The sequence below is a fragment of the Corythoichthys intestinalis genome, chromosome 13, assembly GCF_030265065.1.
Source record: "Corythoichthys intestinalis isolate RoL2023-P3 chromosome 13, ASM3026506v1, whole genome shotgun sequence".
NCBI lineage: Eukaryota > Metazoa > Chordata > Actinopteri > Syngnathiformes > Syngnathidae > Corythoichthys > Corythoichthys intestinalis.
In genome coordinates this window covers 9220151-9243226 of record NC_080407.1, presented here as the reverse complement: position 1 = coordinate 9243226, position 23076 = coordinate 9220151, and the positions used below count along the sequence as shown (strand labels likewise).

The 23076-nt window shown below is 38.0% G+C and overlaps 1 protein-coding gene across 8 annotated transcripts in view; it reads right to left on the bottom strand.

The window, feature by feature from the left end:
- The window catches only part of LOC130928449 (pleckstrin homology domain-containing family A member 5-like), a 38800-nt gene extending 18429 nt beyond the window's left edge, over positions 1-20371 (bottom strand). For 2 of the 8 annotated variants that reach the window (XM_057855052.1, XM_057855055.1), the window contains exons 1-12: positions 19560-20367; positions 19414-19490; positions 19160-19217; positions 7146-7229; positions 6856-6909; positions 6259-6415; positions 6068-6172; positions 4096-4168; positions 3922-4022; positions 3695-3840; positions 1142-1849; positions 580-866 (exon numbers count right to left, since the gene is read on the bottom strand). In XM_057855052.1, coding sequence (XP_057711035.1) covers positions 580-866; positions 1142-1849; positions 3695-3840; positions 3922-4022; positions 4096-4168; positions 6068-6172; positions 6259-6415; positions 6856-6909; positions 7146-7229; positions 19160-19217; positions 19414-19490; positions 19560-19651 — 1942 coding nt within the window. In that variant the 5' untranslated portion in view covers positions 19652-20367. Of the gene's footprint in view, positions 1-579; positions 867-1141; positions 1850-3694; positions 3841-3921; positions 4023-4095; positions 4169-6067; positions 6173-6258; positions 6416-6855; positions 6910-7145; positions 7230-19159; positions 19218-19413; positions 19491-19559 lie in introns of those variants that run through there. The other 6 variants (XM_057855053.1, XM_057855056.1, XM_057855057.1 and 3 more) reach the window with 6 other exon arrangements.
- Positions 20372-23076: the final 2705 nt, after the last annotated feature.

Genomic DNA, 23076 nt, shown 5'->3' with positions numbered 1-23076 from the left:
ATTTTTGACTGAATACCCCAGAATTGAATCTCTTCTGTTTCATATTACAAAAATACCCCCAAATTTAATAATACCTTATTCATTGCTGAGTTAACATGAACACATATTTCTAACCTCTGTGACCTTTGACCTCAAACCCCCAAAATTCCTTATCTCTTCCATTTCATATCACAAAATTATCCAGCAATTTTGAGGACAAACCCTTTTCTCATTCTTGAGTTATCTTCAACACAAATATCTTGTTGACCTCTGACCTTTTAAACCCAAAATTGAATCACCTTTTTTGTTTCATTATATGAACATATCCCTACAAAATCAATAATTATATGAACACATTTCTGACCTTTGACCTTATTTCACCAAAATTGAATCACCTCTTCAGTTTCATATTACAAAAACGTCTACCAAATGTTATCCTAAACTGTATGTTTGATCTTCTGACCTATGTGCCCTTTGACTGCACCACCTCAAATATTAACATCCCTTTCATACTACAAACATCCTGCAAATTTACCAATCCAGTTAGCTTGACCACAAACATTTGGGACCTTTGACCTCACTACCCCAAAATTGAATCACCTGTTGGTTGAGCCAGACTTTGCCTGGAGAAGGCCTGCCTCTGCTGCCATTCATAAAGCTGCCACATAGTGTCGTCCCTCATGGACCTTCTCTTCTCCGCTGTGGCGACGGTGCTGGTCGAGGCGGGTCGAAGAGCTCGATCGTACGCCGAACCCGCCACGCTGCAGATGCTGTCAGGCCTCATCATGCTGTTACGGGGTAACGTGCGGTAGCCTTCTGGGTATCTGGGTACAAGCTGGGGATGGTGGCTGGGCATGTTTCTAGGTAGGGTTTGGTAGGCTGGAACACTAGGAAACAAAAGGGATACACTCCTGATATAATGCTGGAAATAGAAATCAAAATACATACAAGCAACATTTCTAATCCTACAGGTTTGATAATAAATATACCAAGACAAGAGTGCCCTCTAGCGGCTGGTAATGTTTACTCTGTGGTTGCTTAGTGTTAAATAAGAATACAATTCTATATTTTAACAATATATAAGCCAAACTATGAAAACGTATGGTACTTGAAGTCATTACTGCCATGCTCAATATCCAATATATCCACATATTCATCTTACCTTCTGTCTTCTTCTGTCCCTCTGACTCTTTCTGACTGCTGAAAGGAATTACTCCTGGACAATCTGTCTACTTCCTGAACTGGAGTAACTGGAACCCTTGCTTGGTTTTCATTTTCTGCTGCTAAGTTGCTCTCGCTCGTACGCTCTCCTGACCCGTTGACCTGCGAAGTCCGGAAGTGCCGTTTCTCCCCGTGACGAAGAGTGGCGTACTTTTCCAAGTCTCTTAAAGTAGCGTATTTATCACCTTCTCTGAGGGTACTGTACTTCTTAACGTCCTTTAAAGTATTATATTTATCAACAATTTGTAACGTGCCGTATTTACTCTGTGTCTCTCTTAAAGAAAGCTGCCTCTTGACTTCCTTTTGAGGCGCGTAGTTCCAAGTATCTTTCGGCAGAGCTTCGGAAAAAATGTATTTTTCGCCGTTCTTTCGCAACGGGTACTTGTCGCCTCCCTTACGGAGTACGTACTTCTCGCCGTCTTTTTGGGCCACGTAGCTCACATGGTCCTGCTTCACACAGTATTTTCCTCCGTCTTTTTGGAAAGTCGAGTACTCTCGTTTGTCATCGGTCCGGGATAAAGAATGGTGTCGCACGGGGGCAACACGATTCCGTTCGTTGTTTTGGATCTCGGGGCGGCTTGAGACGCGGTTGTTCAATATGTTGTTCAGCTCCTGAGTTGATGGCTGATCTACTTTCACGTTGTCTAACCTGTAAAATGAATAAACATACTTAAATAATCTACTATCAATGGCATCTAATTAGCTAAAATTCAATGAGTTATATAATGAGTTTCAGATGCAAAATTTGTTTCAGAGGTGGGTGTTTATTTATGACCACGAAAAACTGAAAAAACGAATAGCAGCAAAAAACTGCAACAGAACAAACGGCGAAAACCACAAAAAGCACATTAAAAAAAAACGGCAAAACTGAAAACTGCAGAAAACATACTTTGCGAGAACTGAAAGAAACAAAACAAGAAAAGAACTGAAAAACCAGAAAACCAGAAAAAAATATTTTGAAAACTGAAGGAAAAATCTGCAAAAAAACAACACAACAAAAACAGTAAAAACAACACCAAAAAATTAATTATTAAATGATTTAAAAAAAAAAAACACACACAAAACGAAAAATGCAGAGGGAAAAAAAAAAAAAAAAGTCGGGGGAATTTTAGGGTTACTTCCTGTATGATACCAGCCACTTTCTGTTAATTTTGGGGTAATTTCCTGTTCATTTGGAGGCATTTGTAATAGGGCTGTCAAACGATTAAAATTTTTTAATCGAGTTAATTACAGCTCAAAAATTAATTAATCGTAATTAATCGCAATTCAAACCATCTATAAAATATGCCATATTTTTCTGTAAATTATTGTTGGAATGGAAAGATAAGACACGATATATACATTCAACATACGGTACTTAAGTACTGTATTTGTTTATTATAACAATAAATCAACATGATAGCATTAACATTATAACCATTCTGTTAAAGCGATCCATGGACAGAAAGACTTGTAGTTCTTAAAAGATAAATGTTAGTACAAGTTATAGAAATTTTTAATTAAAACCCCATTTAATGTTTTCGTTTTAATAAAATTTGTAAAATTTTCCAATCAAAAAATAAACTAGTAGCCCGCCATTGTTGATGTCAATAATTACACAATGCTCATGGGTGCTGAAGCCCATAAAATCAGTCGCACCCAAGCACCAGCAGAGGGTGACAAAACTCCAAAAAACACAAGTAACAAGTGGACATTGCACTGTGCTGTCATTTTAATCGGTTTGAGCAGAGCATGTGCATTAATTGCGTCAAATATTTTAACGTGATTAATTTTAAAAATTAATTACCGCCCGTTAACGCAATAATTTTGACAGCCCTAATTTGTGGATATAGTTTTTTGCAGGTCTGGATTGGAAATCATTAGGAGTACCGTATTTTTCGGACTATAAGTCGCACCTGAGTAAATCGCAGCAGCCATAAAATGCCGAACGAAGAGGAAAAAAACATATATAAGTCGCACCGGAGTATAAGTCGCATTTTTGGGGGAAATTTACTTGATAAAATCCAAATCATAGAACAGATATGTCATCTTGAAAGGCAATTTAAAATAAAAATACAATAGAGAACAACATATTGAATAAGTGTACAGTATGATAATGTTACATGATGCATGAACAACGAAATGCGAACATGGCCGCTATGTTAACGTAACATAGCTATTAAGAGTTATTCAGATAGCCTAAAGAACAGGCTAACAAGTTTACCAAACCATCAGTGTCACTCCAAAACACTGAAATAATATGTGAAATGATATAATAATGTGTTAATAATTTCACACATAAGTCAAACTAACTAACAGCCAAACTATGAAAAAAAAACTGCGACTTATAGTCTGAAAAATACGGTAAATGAAAGTTACCTTTTGCACCATCTACCATTAATTATATATACTACCACTACTTCCAGTCCCAAGAAAATACCTTTATAAGGTATGTAAAAGCACATGAACAATTTCAGTTCCATTGTGATAACAATATGAAATGATAAGCACTAACGTGTCAATATGTGGGCATTTCCCCGTCGTTAACGTGGAGTTTTTGACGTGGACGAGAGCGGCATCCGTCATCACTTTCATCCAGGACTCCATCTCTTTGGCTGTATCTGTGCAGAAATAGTACGTCCTCATATTGGGGTGAGTGGCCTATCGGAAAGAGAACAAAGAAAAAAAACAACAACTCAGAAATGAAATATGACAACCCTACAGGTTGAACCTAAAAGTCACCTTGAACGCATATTTTCTGCTAATATGGTCATCCACTGACAACATGGAGATATGAAAGCTTGGGAGCAGGATACTACCCAGAATGCTGTCTTCTTTTTCATCTAAAATATATTGGAATAGATATTACAGAATGGCAGTGAACTCCATCATTCAGTTTAATAGTCATATTCTTACCTCGGTAGTAGAAAAGGCACATGTCCGACAGAACAAACCACCTCTTCTTCCATAGCTTCATGCCGGTACTGTCCTTAGAGTCAGAAATCAAATGTGTTACTGTACAAATAATAAAAGAAAATATCCAAAAAATGAACCCAATTCATGGATTTCATTACCTATTGACGTGACATTTGGTCATTCTCTGCGTAACGCCTTATCTGAGGGGGCTGAGCTTCATTTCGTAATAGCGGAAGACGGCACACACTCATGTCGGATTTAAGCTTGGATTTTTGAAGAATTACAAAAGCAAAGCTGTGCCGCATCCAAACAGGAAGGATTGTCTCAGGAGTGATTTGTTCGAGGATTCAAGGTAAATATTATATTTTTCGTACCACGCATGCGGAATTTTCTTCTTTGTTTACACATGGAGGCGGCTAATTTTCATAACTGACTAGCCTCACAGTTGGCAATATTTACGCAAAATAAATGCTACCTGCACTTTTTTTTTTTTTTTTTTTTTTTGCTTTTAACCAGGAATCGAGACCGTTTTACGTCCATATCTATAAAGAATTCAGGGATTTAAGCATTTACACACAAGAATTTTCGCCAGAAAAGCTCTGTTTATGCCAGGCGGCCGCTTGCCTCATTCACTAACAGAGTAGCATTGTACTTCGACAATATACATAAAATAAACGCTAACTGCACGGTTTATTTCCTTTTAACCAAGAATCGAGACTGTTTTACGTCCCATATCAATGAAGAATTAGGGGATTTTAACATTTATTCACAAAAATTTTCGCCAAAAAACTGGTTACGCCAGGCGGCCGCTAGCCTCATACACTAAAAGAGTAGCATTGTACTTCCACAATATACGTAAAATAAACGCTAACTGCATGGTTTCTTTGCTTTTAACCAAGAATCAAGACTGTTTTACGTCCCATATCGATGAAGAATTAGGGGATTTTAACATTTATTCACAAAAATTTTCGCCAAAAACTAACTGGTTACGCCAGGCGGCCGCTAGCCTCATACACTAAGAGAGTAGCATTGTACTTCCACAATATATGTAAAATAAACGCTAACTGTATGGTTTCTTTGCTTTTAACCAAGAATCGAGACTGTTTTACGTCCATATCTATGAAGAATTCGGGGATTTAAGCATTTATTAACAAGAATTTTCGCCAGAAAAGCTCTGTTTTCGTCAGGAGGCCACTAGCCTCGTTCGCTAACAGTATATGGTGTATAATGATTATAAAAGGATATTCTATTCTATAATAAGTTGTGACTGTATACAGAATTTATTAATAATCTATTTAAATATTATTTATAATTGATTCTGCATGTTTTCCTCTAGTATTAATTTTCTGATATTAAATTGAGTGATTTATTAGCTGTTGAAAACTTGCAGTAAATAAAAAAATTTAAGTTGCTATTTTGGTCAAAAACATACGTTAAATATTGCTATTGATCCTGAAAATATAGGTGATTATCTCTGCATTTGGTGATTTTTGTGCATCTAGTGTAAAATCTGAGACATGTATAGTCATTTTAAATTGTTATACTTATATAAAAAAAATAATTAATCGGGATTTTATAAGGGAACGACTTTGAATTTTTTGACGCCGCTGCTCATGGAGACTCATATATGACTAAGGTAGGTGCCTGTTTTGGTTTTAGGTCACTAGCTTTGGTTTTGAAAATATTTGAATTTGAAGGTTTTGAAAATAGGCCCCTTACGAATTGGCCCCGTTTCCCGTGTCATGTCAATAAGTTATGAAGTCTATGCCCCATTTCATCAGGAACTGACCCAAAACTCCCCCAACAGGAACAGGAAATGAACCAAAATCCACCGAAAGTGACCCGTAAATGCCCACAAAACTACAAGGACGTGACTTAATATCAACAAAATTGACAGTAAATACCCCAAAGTCAACATGAAGTGACCTGCATTGACATAACTATAAATGCAATGTTAACTTGCATTTCTTACTTGTTTGTAAAGCCAGTTGCTTTTGACCACTGGCGCGTTGATGTTCCGCTTTATGGAGTTGGACCGTTTGCCAAAATTATGCACTTTTTTGGAAGACCTTGACGGCTATTAAAATACAAAAGAAATGCTGTCATGTAGCCAGTACGAGGCATACAAAAAGCACATTCAGACAAATAAAAAACATTTCAAACCCGCGTGAATGATGAGGAGAGCGTCACAGTAGTAGCAGGGCTTCCGGTAAAATTGCTGTTGTCTGAGCCGCCTGTATAGTTGGACGCTTCGCTCATGGTGCTCAAGGGACGTTCCTTCTTATCCGTGCTGTTTTCCTGCTCGCTTTTTGGAGCTGTCCTGCCACAAATTAAGAGATGGATAGTTTGCTTTAATCACAGTAATAAGCTTGCAAATCCATGCTAATGTTAGCTTTTTCTCAGGAGTAGCTAGCTGCTTAGCTCACTGTTACTGCTGAACAAAAGAGGTTTAAACATTAATATTCTGCGTTTTAGTGTCTACATTAACTTACGACTACATTAAATTATAGCACATTCATTCAAAAAAATGAATGTTTTAGTCTTTTGTATGCAGATTATATGGTATTTTTAATTTGAAAGGTAGAACCTAAAATGTCCTTCAACTTTGAAATAACGTTGATAAGTAAAAAGTTATATTCTCATAAAATTATATTATTGTTCAGTTTTGTATTCCTAATTTTTTTTTTCAACTATCAGGTATTTTAAAATGTTAGCCAAGTTAGCTGTAAAAGCTAACGTCAAACCTCTGAGGTTTATTACCTGGCGTCAGTCTCTACGGGCTTGTCGGGATGGACAAGCGTTCCATATTTCGCGCTAAAGAACAGGACAAGATGACAAAATAATAAGAAAGCAAAATTATGAACACAAAAAAAATCATAACAATGAATAACAGGAAGTGGCCCAAAATGCACAGGAGGTGACCTGGAAATGCCCCAAAAGCAATACGAAGTGACCCAAATCAACAGGAAGTGATCTACAAATGCCCAAAAATGAAATATATTGTTTTTGTAGTGTGTTCATCAGTCTGTTTTTAATAAAAACAAACTTACGGTTCATTCACAACGAAGATGCAGTTATCCTGGGAGGGCGCTCCTGAAACAGGGTGCTTACACGTCACTTTTCGCTCATTGTGACTGCGGAAAAAATTTGGAAAAATATTGAAAGACAAATTACAAAAATTCAACAGGTGTAAGAAACAACACTGACAACATAGCGTATAACAATAGAAACATTTTCTTGCGTCTATATATTATAATATAGTTTTCAGTAAGAAATACATGCCTAGGGCATTATTGTAAATCACCAATTTCATGACACGGTATTCATTTTTTCCTGATGATATATATTATATAGTTTTCAGTAAGAAATACAGTGCCCTCCATAATTATTGGCACCCCTGGTTAAGATGTGTTTTTTAGCTTCTAATATTTTTTTTTATTCAAATAATATGGGACCTTAATGGAAAAAAAAAAAAAAAAATCCAAAGCACACGGTCCCACTTGAAGCCTGGGACCGTGTGCTTTGGTCAGATGAGACCAAGATTGAGCTTTTTGGCAACTAACACTCTAAATCAGGGGTCTCCAACCCGGTCCTCAAGGCCCGCTGTGGGCCCTGGTTTTTGTTCCAACTGATCCAACACAGACCGTTGAACCAATGAGGTTTCTGCTAAAACAAGCAGCACCTGACTGGAGTCAACTGATTGCACTTCTAAAACACCAGAATGGTGAAAAGGTGTCATCTTGTTTGGTTGGAACAAAATCCTGCACCCACAGCGGCCTTTATGGAATAGGTTGGGGACCCCTGCTCTAAATGTGTCTGGCGTGCCACATAAGATGCGCATGCTGAAAAGCACCTCATACCCACTGTGAAGTATGGGGGTGGGTCAGTGATGCTGTGGGGCTGTTTCGCTTCCAAAGGCCCTGGGAACCTTGTTAGGGTGCATGGCATCATGAATGCTTTGAAATACCAGGACATTTTAAATCAAAATCTGTTGCCCTCTGCCCGAAAGCTGAAGATTGGTCGTCACTGGGTCTTTCAGCAAGACAATGACCCTAAACATATGGCCAAATCTACACAGAAATGGTTCACCAGACACAAAATCAAGCTCCTCCCATGGCCATCTCAGTCCCCAGACCTTGTTTTGTTGGCAAAAGGGGGTTGTACAAAGTATTAACACCAGGGGTGCTAATAATTATGACACACATTATTTGATGTCAAATAATTATTTCTTTATGTGGGCTTTTTTCCCCACTGAATAAATGCACTTGTATTAAAGGTTGGATTTTTCTCTTTTTTTCCATTAAGGTCCCATATTATTTGAATTTGAAAAAAATTATTAGAAGCTAAAAAACACATCTTAACCAGGGGTGCCAATAATTATGGAGGGCACTGTACATGCCTAGAGCATTATTGTAAATCACTGATTTCATGACACGATATTCATTTTTTCCGATGAGTTGGCCATGAATACATTTAAGGGGTTTCGATGGATCATTTTAAAGTTGGACCTTGAAAAATCTCCATTTTGTGTTTGTTTTTCATTGATTGAAATATGTCATTTAAACCAGGAATTCCCTAAAATCACAGGAAGTGGACTGGAAATGCCCCAAGATCAACAGGAAGTGACCAAAAATGAACAGGAAGTAACACGTAAATGCCCCCAAAAGGAACAGGAAGTCACCTGAAAATATCCTAAAATCAACACGAAGTGACCTGCGGCGTTCACCAACACAGCAAAGCATTCCACGCAATTACAATTTCTATTTGAACATATTATGTACTCATTGAACATAATCAGTTGCATTTTACCTCAGGCAGGATAGGGTTGATGTTTTGAAAATGTCTGACAAAAAGACTAAATGACATTCCATCTCACCATGCCGCATTATCTCAGTTACCGACGCATCTGGCGCTAACAGCTGTGGTGTGGAAACAGCCGCTCTGAATGAACCAGCGAAAATATTAACCACCTCGGTGACATGATGAACCAGCGTCTTTTCACAAGCCACATGGATTATCTCACACAATCGATGGATCAGCGCAGACACACATAATACTGCAAAATAACGCCTCACTAGGGCCAACAAAGCCAGGCGAATGGCTCCCTTGTTCACGGGCTCTCCTCTAAGAAACAGCAGCCGCTGCTCAACAGCACTCTCTGCCTTTCTCTCTCCTGTGTTATTGCCGAGTATTGCTGTACATCCTCAAATCGACACAAAATGGACAGAATTGACCCAGAATGCCCTAAAATCCTCATAAATTAACCCAAATTCAACAAAAAGTGACCCGGAAATGCTCCAAAATCAATACAAAGTGACTCAAAGTCAACAGGAAGTAACCCGGAAATGCTTCAAAATCAACAGGAATTGACCAATAACCAGGAGGTGACACCAAAAGCAACAAAAACTGACTCGTAAATGCACCTAAATCAACAGATAATAATCCCAGATCAACAGGAAGTGACACGGAAATGCACCTAAATATACAGTAAGTGACCAACAAACGGGAAGTGACCCGGAAATGGCTCACAATCATGAGACACTAATACAAAATCAACAAAATGCGACCCGGAAAAGCCCCAAAACTAACAGAAAGGGACTCAAAATCAACAGGAAGTGACCCGGAAATGCCTTAAAATCAACAGGAAATGATCCAAAATGTACATGAAGTGACTTAGTGCTAGCATTCTACTAATAGTCCTAGGTGTAGCTGTAATGCATATGTAGCATATATAGCTACATTGAAAATTACTATTTATTTTATACAGCTCAATGTATTCGCTCCATCTCCAAAACACAAACAATACCACATTCTGGAATTCTTGTGTTGCTTGGCAACAGCATGTCTGACAGCAGCAATTTCGCGCAGACACATTAGAAAGAGGAGGCATGTTCCTTTCTAAAATTTCTCTCTTCATTTTAGCATTAGCCTTTGTTTATGTCTATCCAGCATTAACGGGCTTCATGCTATCGAGTTACAAAGCTTACCAGTACTGTTTGCTACGACAAAGATGCTATGTTAGCACGCTGCTAGCCAGGTTCGTAATACATGATGAGGACGGTGCTATTGCTAGCAATGAGCACGTACAAGGTAAAAGCTAGGATGCCAACGCGTGGACGATTATACGTTTGATATTTAAATGCTCATGAAAATGACTCTCAAAAGAATTCAAATCATGGACAAGATATATAACACTCATCGCCATGTGCTACCAAAAAAAAAAAAAAACATGATATCAACCATCATAATTAGTAGAATGAATGGCAAAATACGCGATGAAGTAGATGTGTAATCTCTGCATCTATTATAGGCTGCCACTATTTTCCTGCTTCAGGCTGCAGTTGTCATGGTTACCCATCTGCAGACACACAAACGAGCATACTCGCACACCCACGTTCCGCCAAGGCATATTCATTCAATAGGAAGCGGGACTGTACGTCATTTGATTATATATCGCCAAGACTTTCCGCATTTTACGTGTCGCCTTTCCTGCAAAACACACTTTGGCCAACAGACGGCGCCCAATTTGCACTGACTTGCTACATTGCTAAAATGCCACTCAATGGCTCCCCTGCAAACCGTACGTGAGTAATGCATACAAGACAATTGAAAACAGCTTCAAGTCATTTTCATGCCAATTTTTTTTGCCAAAATAAAATGTTTATGTCCAAAGTCCAAAAAAATGGACCGTTTTTCCTGCAAAAATGACTCTCCAAACATTGCCAAAGCAAGATGTTGTCTGAACACTTTTAGTTCTCAGTGTTGTGTGAAGCGCAAGCTAAATTCCACTCAGTTGGGGGGATGGTGTCCATGACACTGAAACGTTGAAACTGCATGACCATTTAAGGATGGCGTTTAGCAGAACGGGGCTAGCAGTCCTGCAGCCGTTGGCCCAAGACGACTCTCTCTTGCAACCGTCAAGTGTTTAGAATCAACAGGAAATGACCCAGAATTGTAGAAAACCTGATACTCAGTCAGCAAATAGCATCGCTTATCCTAGAAAGTGTAGTGAAACTAATTAGCTGAACATTATCGCGTAATCTGACATTTCCATCGCAGCTAGAGTCCAAAAAACTGAAGCTTACAACCTCAAGTACATCATCTATCATCTGTTATATCGTGATACAAGATGATTATCAGTACCTCTATCATCAACAAAGAAAGGCAGGCTTGCAATATTTCGCACGTCTCTACTGAATCAATGTTAATACAGAAAACAGATTAAGACTGTCCTTGTCTTTGTTTTTGTCCTTGCATGCTCTCCACAGCCACACTGACCCATGGGAAGAGAAATCGACTTTGTGCCTCGTCTTAGCAGAAAGAATGAGCCTAGGTTGCGTCATTTTGGTGCTTACACAAGGGGATAAACACAACACACCAGCAGATAAATAGCAAAAAGAACAGTTGGAGTTGGTCAGTTTGGATTGGACGTCTTTCACCGTCCATGGTAGCCAATGATTGAACAGTCCTCACGAGCCAAAGGCAACGCAAGAAAAACAACTTGCAGAATGAAATGAGTAAGAATGGCGTAACAAAAGCAAGAATGATACTGAGGCCTGCGCATGGCTGCTGGTGATTCTTTCGAGCTGGCGTGACGCCAATGCTGGACATGAGAACTTTGACAAGGCAGCAGTCTTTTCTGGCTTGAAGCTTACTCGTGCTGCTTAATAGTTTAGTCACAATTCTACACGCACACAAAAAACTGTTCGTTAAGGAGGGAGGTGAAAGGAAGGGAGGTAAAAAGGGAGGTAGTACGATGGAACTGAGGTAGGTAGGTACCGTATTTTTCGGACTATAAGTCGCACCTGAGTATAAGTGGCACCAGCCCAAAAATGCCCAATAAAGAGGAAAAAACAACATATAAGTCGCACCTGAGTATAAGTCGCATTTTTAGGGGAAATTTACTTGATAAAATCCAACACATAGAACAGATATGTAATATTGAAAGGCAATTTTAAAATAAAAATACAAAAGAGAATATGCTGAATAAGTGTACAGTATGATCATGTTACATGATGCATAAACAATGAAATGCGAACATGGCCGGTATGTTAACGTAACATAGCTATTAAGTTATTCAGGTAACTATAGCATAAAGAACATGCTAAGTTTACCAAACCATCAGTGTCACTCCAAAACGCCAAAATAACATGTGAAATGATATAATAATGTTAATAATTTCACACATTAAGTCGCTCCAGAGTTATGTCGCACCCCCAGCCAAACTATGAAAAAAACTGACTTCTAGTCCTAAAAATACGGTAGATGGAATGAAGGTAAGCACGTAGATAGGTAGTCGGTAAGTTGGTTGAAGAAAGGAAGGTAGGATATTTATAACTATATTCCCCTCAGCCACCCATGTTACCGAGATACTTCTATTCCATCAAGTAATCATCAGTATTTGTAAAGCCAGGCATCAGTCCAGTCTTCAGTCGTCTCAAAGAAAGAAAACGCAGAATAGTGAGATGAGGAGCTCTAGATAGGAGCATGACACTAAGCTGACAGTAGAAGATTCCATTTTTACCACTGAGCCAGAGTGCTAGTCTTTTTGTCCTCACACCATCATAATCTGTTTTTTTCTCTTTTGTTTTTCAATCAACAACCTTGTCCGCCATTACTTCTTTCTACTGAACAAAAAGATCATCTCCTACTAGGATTCCAATGATCAAGGGGATCTAGTCCAGCCCTTCTCTGCCAAGTTCAGGAGATTCTCTTGATCCGGTCGAGCAGCCAATGGAGCATTTGTTTGGAATAGTCCAGTTAAAAGCCTACAAATCCGAGCGGAATTGTGTATTTAGAACATCGCCAAAAAAGACAAATGGACTTGATGAATAGGATTTTTTCCTGGGATCAATAGGAAGCTTATGTTGGGTTTAGAATGATGCAGATGGAAGCATAAATCATCGAGTAGGAGAACTGTAATAATCCCTTTTGGAGGCGTGGCTAGTTTAGAGATGTTGTCAACCTAAAAATGAGTTGAATCTGCTTTTTTGATTATTAAGTGTCCATGGTATGAATTGAGAGAAAAATCTGAAGTATTGATATCCTGTAAAGATTTTAGTATAATGACAACAGTCATGATGACATCAAAATCCCTTATGGGTGGGTGTGTACGATACAAAGTTTTACGACACAAATCCTTCTTAAATGGGTCATGGGTTAGGTGGAGCACAACTCCTAAATGATTTCCTTTCTCAATCTAAACAGAGCAAACATGCTGTACTCATACTGCTTGAGGTCCAGCTTTGCTAGTCGAGATACAAACAGACAAGAAATGACTGTGTTGAAAGCAGGACATGACGTTGAACATTGTCAGCAGTGATGAAGTATCGTGCTATAGGATTATGATTTTCATTTAGAAGTGCAGTTTTGCATTTTTATTCACAAGAGCGACTTCAGACAAGCTGAGAACACGGGTGAACTCAAGTTTTAAACATGCTACTTAATGAACTGAAAATCTTGGTTCTAACTCCTTCACCAGATAACTGTGAGGCTTATGACCCGTAATAACTTCAAAATCATCAGGAAGTGACCAATCAATCAACCAAAGTAACCCAGAATTGCCTAAAAAAGTACAGGAAATTATCTAAAACGTACAGATAATGATCCCGGAATGCCCCAAAATGTATAGGAAGAGACCTAGAAATGCCACAAAATCAACAAAGTGACCAATGAAAAGGAAATCACCCATATATGCCATAAAACCAACAGGGAAAATATACAGGAAGAGACCCAAAATCAACAGGAATTGACCAAAAATATACAGGAAGTGACCCATATTAATGCCAAAATCAACAGGGAGTGACCAATGAACATGAATTAGCCCAAACTTGCTGAAAAGTCAATAGGAAATGATCCAAAATGTACAGAAATTGACCCAAAATGAACAAGAACTAACCCCAAATGTACAGGAAGTGACCCAGATACGCCAAAATCAACAGGACGTTAGCAATGAACAGGAAGTGACCTGGATATGCCTTTAAATCAACAGGAAATGATAAAAAATGTACAGGAAGTGACCTGTAAGTTCCCTTAAATTAACAAGGAAGTGACCCAAAATTAATTTATCATTGTAATTTTGTTTCGTTATATTTCTTTTTTGTGTAATATTTGATGTATATCCTTGATAGTATGACAGAAAACATCACAAACACTGGGGGGAAAAACTGCTGCGATTTTAGCTAACACGCTACAAAACAATACAGAAACCTTATTGACCAATATTACTCATCATAGTAAGCTTTGTCCCACTGTTTTATAGCAATTATGTAATAAACAGGTTTCGTTCAAGTCAAACGTGTTTGTTCTGTAAACAGTCTGGAGACTAAATCGAACAGGAAATACGTGTTTTGTTCAGTTCAAAAGTATTGAAGCTTCACCTAGTACTCTTTTGACCTACAAAGTTATAACAGTTGTATACTGTAGAAGTGTGAACTCACTGGTACACAATAATATTGAAGAGTTGTCATAACACTCAATATCAGTTTCCTGCAACTTGCTCATTCAAAAAAAAAAGTTAGCATAGGAGATGAATTGTTTTTTTAAGTTGCCCTGCAGTTGTGTTACATCATGAATACAATCGACATGAATGAACAAGACTGTTGTTATTGTGTCTGCTGAAAAGAATATAATTGAGTTCAATCTTACCCCAAGGCTAGACAATCCTAAACTTGTCCATTTGACTCACTAGTTTGCAACTTAGCGCCTGGTGCTACTCTTTTAGCTTTTTACCACCACAGCCTCATATCCCTCGGTTCATCCCTACACAAGCTAATGCTAATAATTACTGAATTATTAAACTAAAAATGATAAATGCTTAAATCGCGCAGTCAACTTAATCCCAGAATGATCTTAAATCTAACTGGCTAAACGATGGTGTTTAATGTTAGCGGCTAACAATGCTATCTACTGGTTTGTGAATTGATTGGACACATTCGGGACGTGCAAAACTGCTATAATCAACAAATTCAGAGTTTGTTCATCTCTTTATCATATATCTGTTGCATACATTTGTTGTGTTTTTTTCTCCAACGGATTAAATTTGGCATTAACCTTTTCCAGGTCGTGTGTTTTAACAATGTATGTACATACATATATATATATATATATACACATATATACATATACACATATACATATATATACAGTGGGGAGAACAAACACTGCCAATGGGAAAACCCATTGGTAGTGTATCAAATACTTGTTCTCCCCACTGTGTATATATATATGTGTATGTATGTATTTACAAATGTATATTTTACATATGTATATAAAGCATGCTGTTTCTTAGCAGTCTTGCTAAAACTAAAATTGCACATCTTTTATTACCGAAAAAGCACAATCAACTTAATCCCAGATTAGTTGTAATATATCTGGCGAACATTAGCAGCTACCGTCATGCGACGATCTTTAGCGTTTATCTTTCTGTTAGCAGCTAACAATGAAACCTACCGGTTTGTGAATGGATTGGACACATATGTGACGTGCAAAGTTTCTAAAATCAACAGAGTTTGTAAATCTCCGGCATATACAGTCGTTGCATTCATGTGTTGTCAGATTTTTTTCAGGTAGTGTGTTTAAACAATTATGTATTTACGAATATATATTCCAATATATGTATATAAAGGATGCCGTGTCTTAGCTGGCATGCTAAAACTAAGCTAGCACAGCTTTTATTACCAATATCAGATGATAAAAGCTAACTATTTCAAGACTTTACATGAGAACACATTAATATTATATAAGCGGACCACAGACTAAAATCTGAACTAAAAAATATTAATATTTACCGTTATTTGTAGTATTTAGTTATTTATCATTCATACTGTATATTCATACATATCAATGGGCAGTAGTTCTGTGCTATTTTTAGAGTAGTGGTATTAGCTAACCCCTATGTGTCAGCTGCTGTTTGCAAAATGGCCTCAGACCACATTGCAGGAAAACTGGCCCAAAAAGCAAGCTAACAGACCCATTAGCAACGATCATCGAAAATGTCTAATAAATATATATGTGAACGCACATAAGACGCTCTAATAAGCCTAGAGAATAGACTAACATACTTGCGCAAACACGGCGCACCAACAAGTAGAGCCTGTTTAGCTCTGAGTCACAGGCATTTGACAAACATGAGTCGAACTAACAGTGCAGGAAGTCAGCTAATGGGAGGCTAACAGGCTTTCCAAAACTATGGGAAAAACAGCAATTATCTAAAATCTGCTCTTCAGTAAAGCAGTCTTCTGTTTTCATTCATTCTTTGTGTGTAGCTTCTGTCGATATAGTGTAAATTCCACATACAGAGGATTTTAGCTAGCTTGGATCTCATTAGGAGCACCTGGACTTCCGTACACAGAGATCTAAACGCGTTTTGGATAGCTAAAACACAAAAAGACGTTTGATAGTTTACGACTGACAAGACGAGAAAACTTCATTTTTGTTCTAAACTGCGCTTCATTCTAATAATTCAGCCTGTTTGCGTTGCTAGCGAAAAGGTACCGTACTGAACTTTAAAAGGTTGACGTAAACAGGTAGCTAAATGCTTTTTTAGTGACGTGTCAAGTGGAGGTTATAGTAGCATTGTGGCTAGCCACTAGTGAAACTTTAATCGTATAAGCTTGTGCTGTGTGATTTGCATATGTAGCATGTCAGCGCAAGTTGGGCGCTATCTACTGGCCAAAACATGCATTGCAGGAACAGGTCTAGTTATGGTTTTAGACGTAGGTTTTTTTTTTTGCAGTTTATTTAGGTTTTGCCAATCTTTCAGCAGTTTTTTAATCGGCTTTGCCAACTATTTTTGCCTTTTATTACCGTTTTTGTTGTTGTTGTTGTTGCTTTTTCCACGTATTTTGTTGGCACTTTGTTGTTTTCCCTGTTGATTTTACAGAATTTCCGGGTCACTTCCTGTTCATTGCTTACTTACTATTGATTGTGGGACATTTTGGCTCACTTCCCATACATTTTGGGTCACTTCTTGGACGTTTTAGGGCATTTCGGGTCACTTCCTATATATGTTGAGGCACTCCAGGTCTAGGCTTGTCTGTTACTTTTAAAGTTGTTTGACATTGTACCATGCCACTTATGGTGTAATGTTTGTTGTTGTTTGTTCATAAAAATAAATAAAAATTTATGGTATTAACAGGTCACTTCCTGTTCCTTGCTCACTTTGTTGTTTTGGGGCATTACTGGGTCACTTCCTGTAAATATTGGGTCGTTTCTTGTTGATTCTGGGTCATTCCAATTCACTTCCTATACATTTTTGATAATTTCCTGTTGATTTTACGGCATTTCTGGGTCACTTCCTGTAGAATGTATGCATGGCTCTTTAAGGTCACTTCTTTTTCGATATTTGTTCAAATTTTTTTAATTGTTGGAAATGAATGGGTGTACTGGAAAATAAATAGCGGTGTTTTGTCAAATTCTATAATAACAGTATGTTTTTGACAAAAAACTTGTTGACATTGGTCATTTATTCCCCATTGGCAGTGGAAACTAGAAAATGCATTTTCTTAGCTTTGCTGTGTTAGGTAAAAATCGGGTCCGATCACGTCATTTTCAAAGTATCGGAATCTGCAAAAAAATATCGGACATGCCTTTATATATATATATATATATATATATATATATATTTTTTTTAAAATTTAAATCGTTTTCTAATTGTATATAACGTTACAGACAAAATGTCTTACATTCCTCCAGAGTAGTTTTGGCTTAAAGTAGGGCTATCAAATTTATTGCGTTAACGGCGGTAATTGTTTTTCTTAATGAATAACGTTAAATAATTAACGCATGCGCTGCACACCCCACTCACCCATTGTCACGTTCAATCTATAAAGGCGCCGTTTTACCAATGTATAGAGCTAAACGCAGCGTATAATGAGTAGAGAGAGTTTTGATAGCCTGTGGAGCCTTTTTCTTATTTGACTAAAGCCATACATTCCCTCTCTCAGTAATTAAAATTAACGTGGGATTGATGTAAGATAGAAATTAGTTGATTATTTTCTTAACACCTTATGTTCTTTCCCAATGCAGAGAAGATATATCAGTTGGTGCCCCTACGCAGTCACGGTTGCACTTCCCATCATGCATTTGGGTTGAATGGCTGCAGTATCATTTACTGAAAGCTCAACAAATACACTAGATGCCAATATTTAGCACAATATACAAAGTCACATTTATCCTTTAAGAATTACAAGTCTTTCTAGCCGTGGATCCCTTTCACAGAAAGAATGTTAATAATGTAAATGCCATCTTGAGGATTTATTGTCATAATAAACAAATACAGTACTTATGTACTGTATGTTGAATGCATATATTCGTCTGAGTTTTATTCATTTTTTTCTTAATGCATTTCCAAAATGTATATGATCGGGAAAAATTATCGGGAATGATTGGAATTGAATCGGGAGGGGAAAAAAAGCAATCGGATCGGGAAATATTGGGATCGGCAGATACTCAAACTAAAACAATCGGGATCGGATCGGGAGCAAAAAAACATGATCGGAACAACCCTAGTAAAAACCTAATACACGTCCTGTTAATTTGGGGGCTTTTCCGGGTCACTTCCTGTTGATATCAGGTCACCTGTAGATTTGGGAGCATTTTAGGGTCAGTTCCTGTTGATTTGGGGGTATTTTGTAGTCAATAAATGCGGATATATATGTGAAAACTGGTTGAACCGTACAATTTGATCAAAAATTTAATACAAAATTTGTTCCCCTCAGATCCCTGATTTTTTTTTTCACGTGTAAATCATTTGAATTGGATATAAAATGTAGGAAAAGATGCATTTTGAATTTTGAAAATGTCAGTATTTTCCCCATTGGAAAAGAACGGGGCTTTGGTTTTTTTGGGCTAATACCAATTAGCTGTAAACCTTAAAACGTTTGTGGAGGAATCGAAAGGCAGGCCCATGTTCGGAGTCAACTGCAGACAGATTCGGTACGGGCAGACAAAGAGCAGGCCATGTACTTGTACCGAAGATGGCTACTGCATCGAGTACCCTACACATACCCGCATCTCGCATCAGCAGCTATTCCGCATGCAATTCCAGTGATTCCCAACTCACTTGATGAAGCAGCGAGCCCCCTCGAATGTGAATCCTTCCTCCCATCCTCTTGGTAAATCTGTCAACAACAAAAAAAACCCCGAACGGCAGGGAAGGACGTGCGTTACAGATGTGCAGGGAAAATATGCTACTGCGGTGGAATTTGCTACATCAGCGGACGCCTACGTGACGGAACTTTTAAAAACTGTGTCGCAAAGTGGCCAGGTGGATTTAGAAAAGACGGACGCGCGATTTCATTCGCAAAAAATACTTGCCTGGAGTTTTTCTGTGCCCTGTTATGACAGCCTCTCCGACAACAGGCTGCAACCAGGTTGTACTCTTGGCTTCTTCGCTGTTAATAGAAGGAAAAACAATGGGCGAATGCGCCAGCATAGGTAGGTTAGAAATCAGTCATATTTACTTGATGAAGAATATGCGTCCATCCCGGGTGACACCGTAACTCCAAGAAGTGGGAAGACAGGAGAGCCAGTCCGGTTTATGATCCGCCGCCATGTCTGGCAGAAAAGCAGTCGTACAGTGGCTGAGCTGCCGCGCGTTCACGTTCACCTCAGAAATGGCGAGGACGCGCTTTGGAAAACGGCAGCAAATGATTTCTGGCAAATGGCAGGAGGCGGTTCCTGTTATCTTCACTATTGCATAAGAACTTCAGAGCTGCATTTCCTCGTTGGCTACCAATGACGGGGATAGACGTTTGAATTAGTTCGAGGGGGTCTTCTCATTCCAGTTCATTGGGGAAGACTATCATCGTTAATGGCACTTAGGGGTGACTAAGGGCGTAGGTTTGCATAGGGACGGTAGGGACATAAAACTACCAACTTTTCAGGATCCTCAAATTGTCCCCACAAACTTTCAGGCAACCTTATTTGCATTGTATAATGAGTTCAGATATGTAAGTAATTCAGATTGTCTTTTGTCATGTTTTAAGGATAGAATTGACCATACTAGGGTTGTTCCAATCATGTTTTTTTGCTCCCGATCTGATCCCGATCGTTTTAGTTTGAGTATCTGCCGATCCCGATATTTCCCAATCCGATTGCTTTTTTTTTGCTCCCGATTCAATTCCAATCATTCCCAATCATTTTTCCCGATCATATACATTTTGGCAATGCATTAAGAAAAAAATGAATACAACTCGGACAAATATATACATTCAATATACAGTATATAAGTACTGCATTTGTTTATTATGACAATAAATCGTCAAGATGGCATTTACATTATAAATATGCTTTCTGTGAGAGGGATCCACGGATAGAAAGACTTGTAATTCTTAAAGGATAAATGTGACTTTGTATATTGTGACTAAATATTGCCAGCTAGTGTATTTGTTGAGCTTTCAGTAAATGATACTGTAGCCATTTAACTTCTGCCCAAATGCATGATGGGAAGTGCAACCATGACTGTGCGTCGTGGTACCAATTGATATAGCTTCTCTGCGTTGGGAAATAAAATAGAGTGTTAAGAAAAAGATCAACTACTACCTTTCTTCCCCGCATTGCTTCCCACGATTATTGTAATCGTTGGGAGAGGAATTAGAAAAGGCTCCAAAGACCGCCAAAATTTACTCTACTCATTTTACGCTGCCTTTTAGCTCTATATACTGTATGGGTAAAACGGTGCCATTATAGATTGAACGCGACAAAGCCTGAGTGGGTCGTGCAGGGTATGCGTTAATTGCATTAAATATTGTAACGTGATAAATGTAAAAAATATTAATTCGCGCCATTAACGCAATAAATTTCATAACCCTACCTTAAGCTTAAAATAAAGACTCTGGAATAGTGTAACACATTATGTCTGTAACGTTAAATACAATTAGAAAACGATTAAAAAATATATATATTAAAAAAAGGCATGTCCGATATTTTTTTGCCGAGTCCGATACTTTGAAAATGACGTGATCGGACCCGATCGATCGGCATCGATTGGGACATCTCTAGACTCTACTATTATTAAGTGATATATTTAGATTATTTTTTTAGACTTACATTTACCTCTTTTCACTTGCTGAATGTGCCGGACAGTTATACTTTTATTTAACCTCATATGCACGTTGGATTGGCTGATGCCATGCCCCCCCCCCCCCCCCCCACACACACACACATACATACACATGCACACCCACACAGCCCCAACAAAAATACAACATGCCGCCTCCTCCGACCCCTTTGAAGAGGAGGGATATTAGAAGGTTTTTTTCGGCCAGCAGCAGCTACTGTAAGGAATGTAAAATACGTCAGTGTTTTGGACATGGGAAACATCACTAATTTTGCTACTGAAAGTCTGACCTGCATCAGAGTTAGCATAACATTAAACAATGTGAAAATGCTAACCTGCAAAACTCGAGTGGGAAGCTGCTTAAAGTGTTTTCTGCTGTTAACGTTATGATTTTTTTTTCAGTTATATTTTTTAAATTTAGACAATGTTGAGTGGTCTAAAGACAAATGTTTATTTTTTTGCATTCCTGGACAGTTAAGAGATTATTAATAAGTTTGTATTTATTGTGTATGTTGAATTTGCTAATAAAGTAGTTTAGTAGTTTTGGAAAACAAAGGTTTAAATCAAACGGTGTATCACCTGAACCAATAACCATGAAAGTTAATACAAGTCAAAACTGATTTATTTTGCATTGATCATTTGGCCTATCAGTTAATTAGGTTCATATTCATGAGAAATGTTGCCCTGACCCACGTTCACCCAATCTGTTTGGGTTAATAATGTCCCTTCCTAAGCAAAAAGTGTACATGTAGGTTATACTGTTATATCGTCCCTACCAATGTTCAGACCAAACCTACGCCCTTGAGGGTGACTTGGTGTTCTAGGCCAGGGGTTCTCAAAAAGGGGGGTACACGTACCCCTGGAGGCACTTGAAGGAACTCCATGGGGTATGCGAGATTTTAAATAAAACAAAAATGCAAAAATCATTTAAAAATAATTATTGAATCATGCTCTGGTTGGGGGTCCCGGTGCCGGGATTGGCGATGCGGCGGCGTAGGGTTGGTCGCCAACGGGCTTACACTCATAAGAGATTCACACGATTACTGGGTTCTAGATCACAGAACTGATTTGTGTACACTCTACCCCTTTCAATCACTTAGCTTATAGACACCCCCACCCCCATTCTCCTCTTTCACTGGCCAATAGGCCCCCACATGGTGTAAACCGGAAATACATCTCGCTGACGATAGCACCAGCATACTAGTAACTAGTTTAGATGTTCAATGTATTTCTAGTTGTTGTTTGTGTATGTGTTTCTTTTCCTTCTTCTCTTGTATTTCTTTTCTTCTGTCCCCCCATAATCCCTTCCTGTTCGCTGCTTTGTCATAATAAAAAGGTATTTTGAATGATCACAATGGGAGTATGTCAGACTCTCAATGTGAAACATTAAAACTGTTCAGAATCCGGGCACTTAGACTTCCATTCTCTGTGTCAAACAGCTGAACAGGACAGGTTTAAAATAAATAAATAAATAAATAAAAATAATTATTGAATCAATTAAATACTTCAGAAAAATATGTGTGCAAAAAAATTTAATCTATATTTTTAAAAATTCTGTAGGCCTATATTTGGTAAATATTGTATTTTTACAACTGAAAGGGTGTACAGTTTAAAGCTAAAACACCTCGGAAAAGCGGTTACTTCTGATCAAAAAATGAATAGAAAAGTATCCTGTAACACAATCACAATAACACAATAATAATAATAATAATAATAATCACAGTAACACAAGCAGATTCAAATTTTCTTCAACAAATAGCTGTAGAATTCTCAACAAAGTTCCCCTTTTTGGACTTCAACACCACTTTATAGGGCAAACGAGCAGTATGGTCCGGCGTTGCTCAGGCGAAAAAGTTAAAATTGGCATTTTCTATGCTCATTTTTGGAGTTTGGAAGGAATTTTCCACACTAAATGGAGG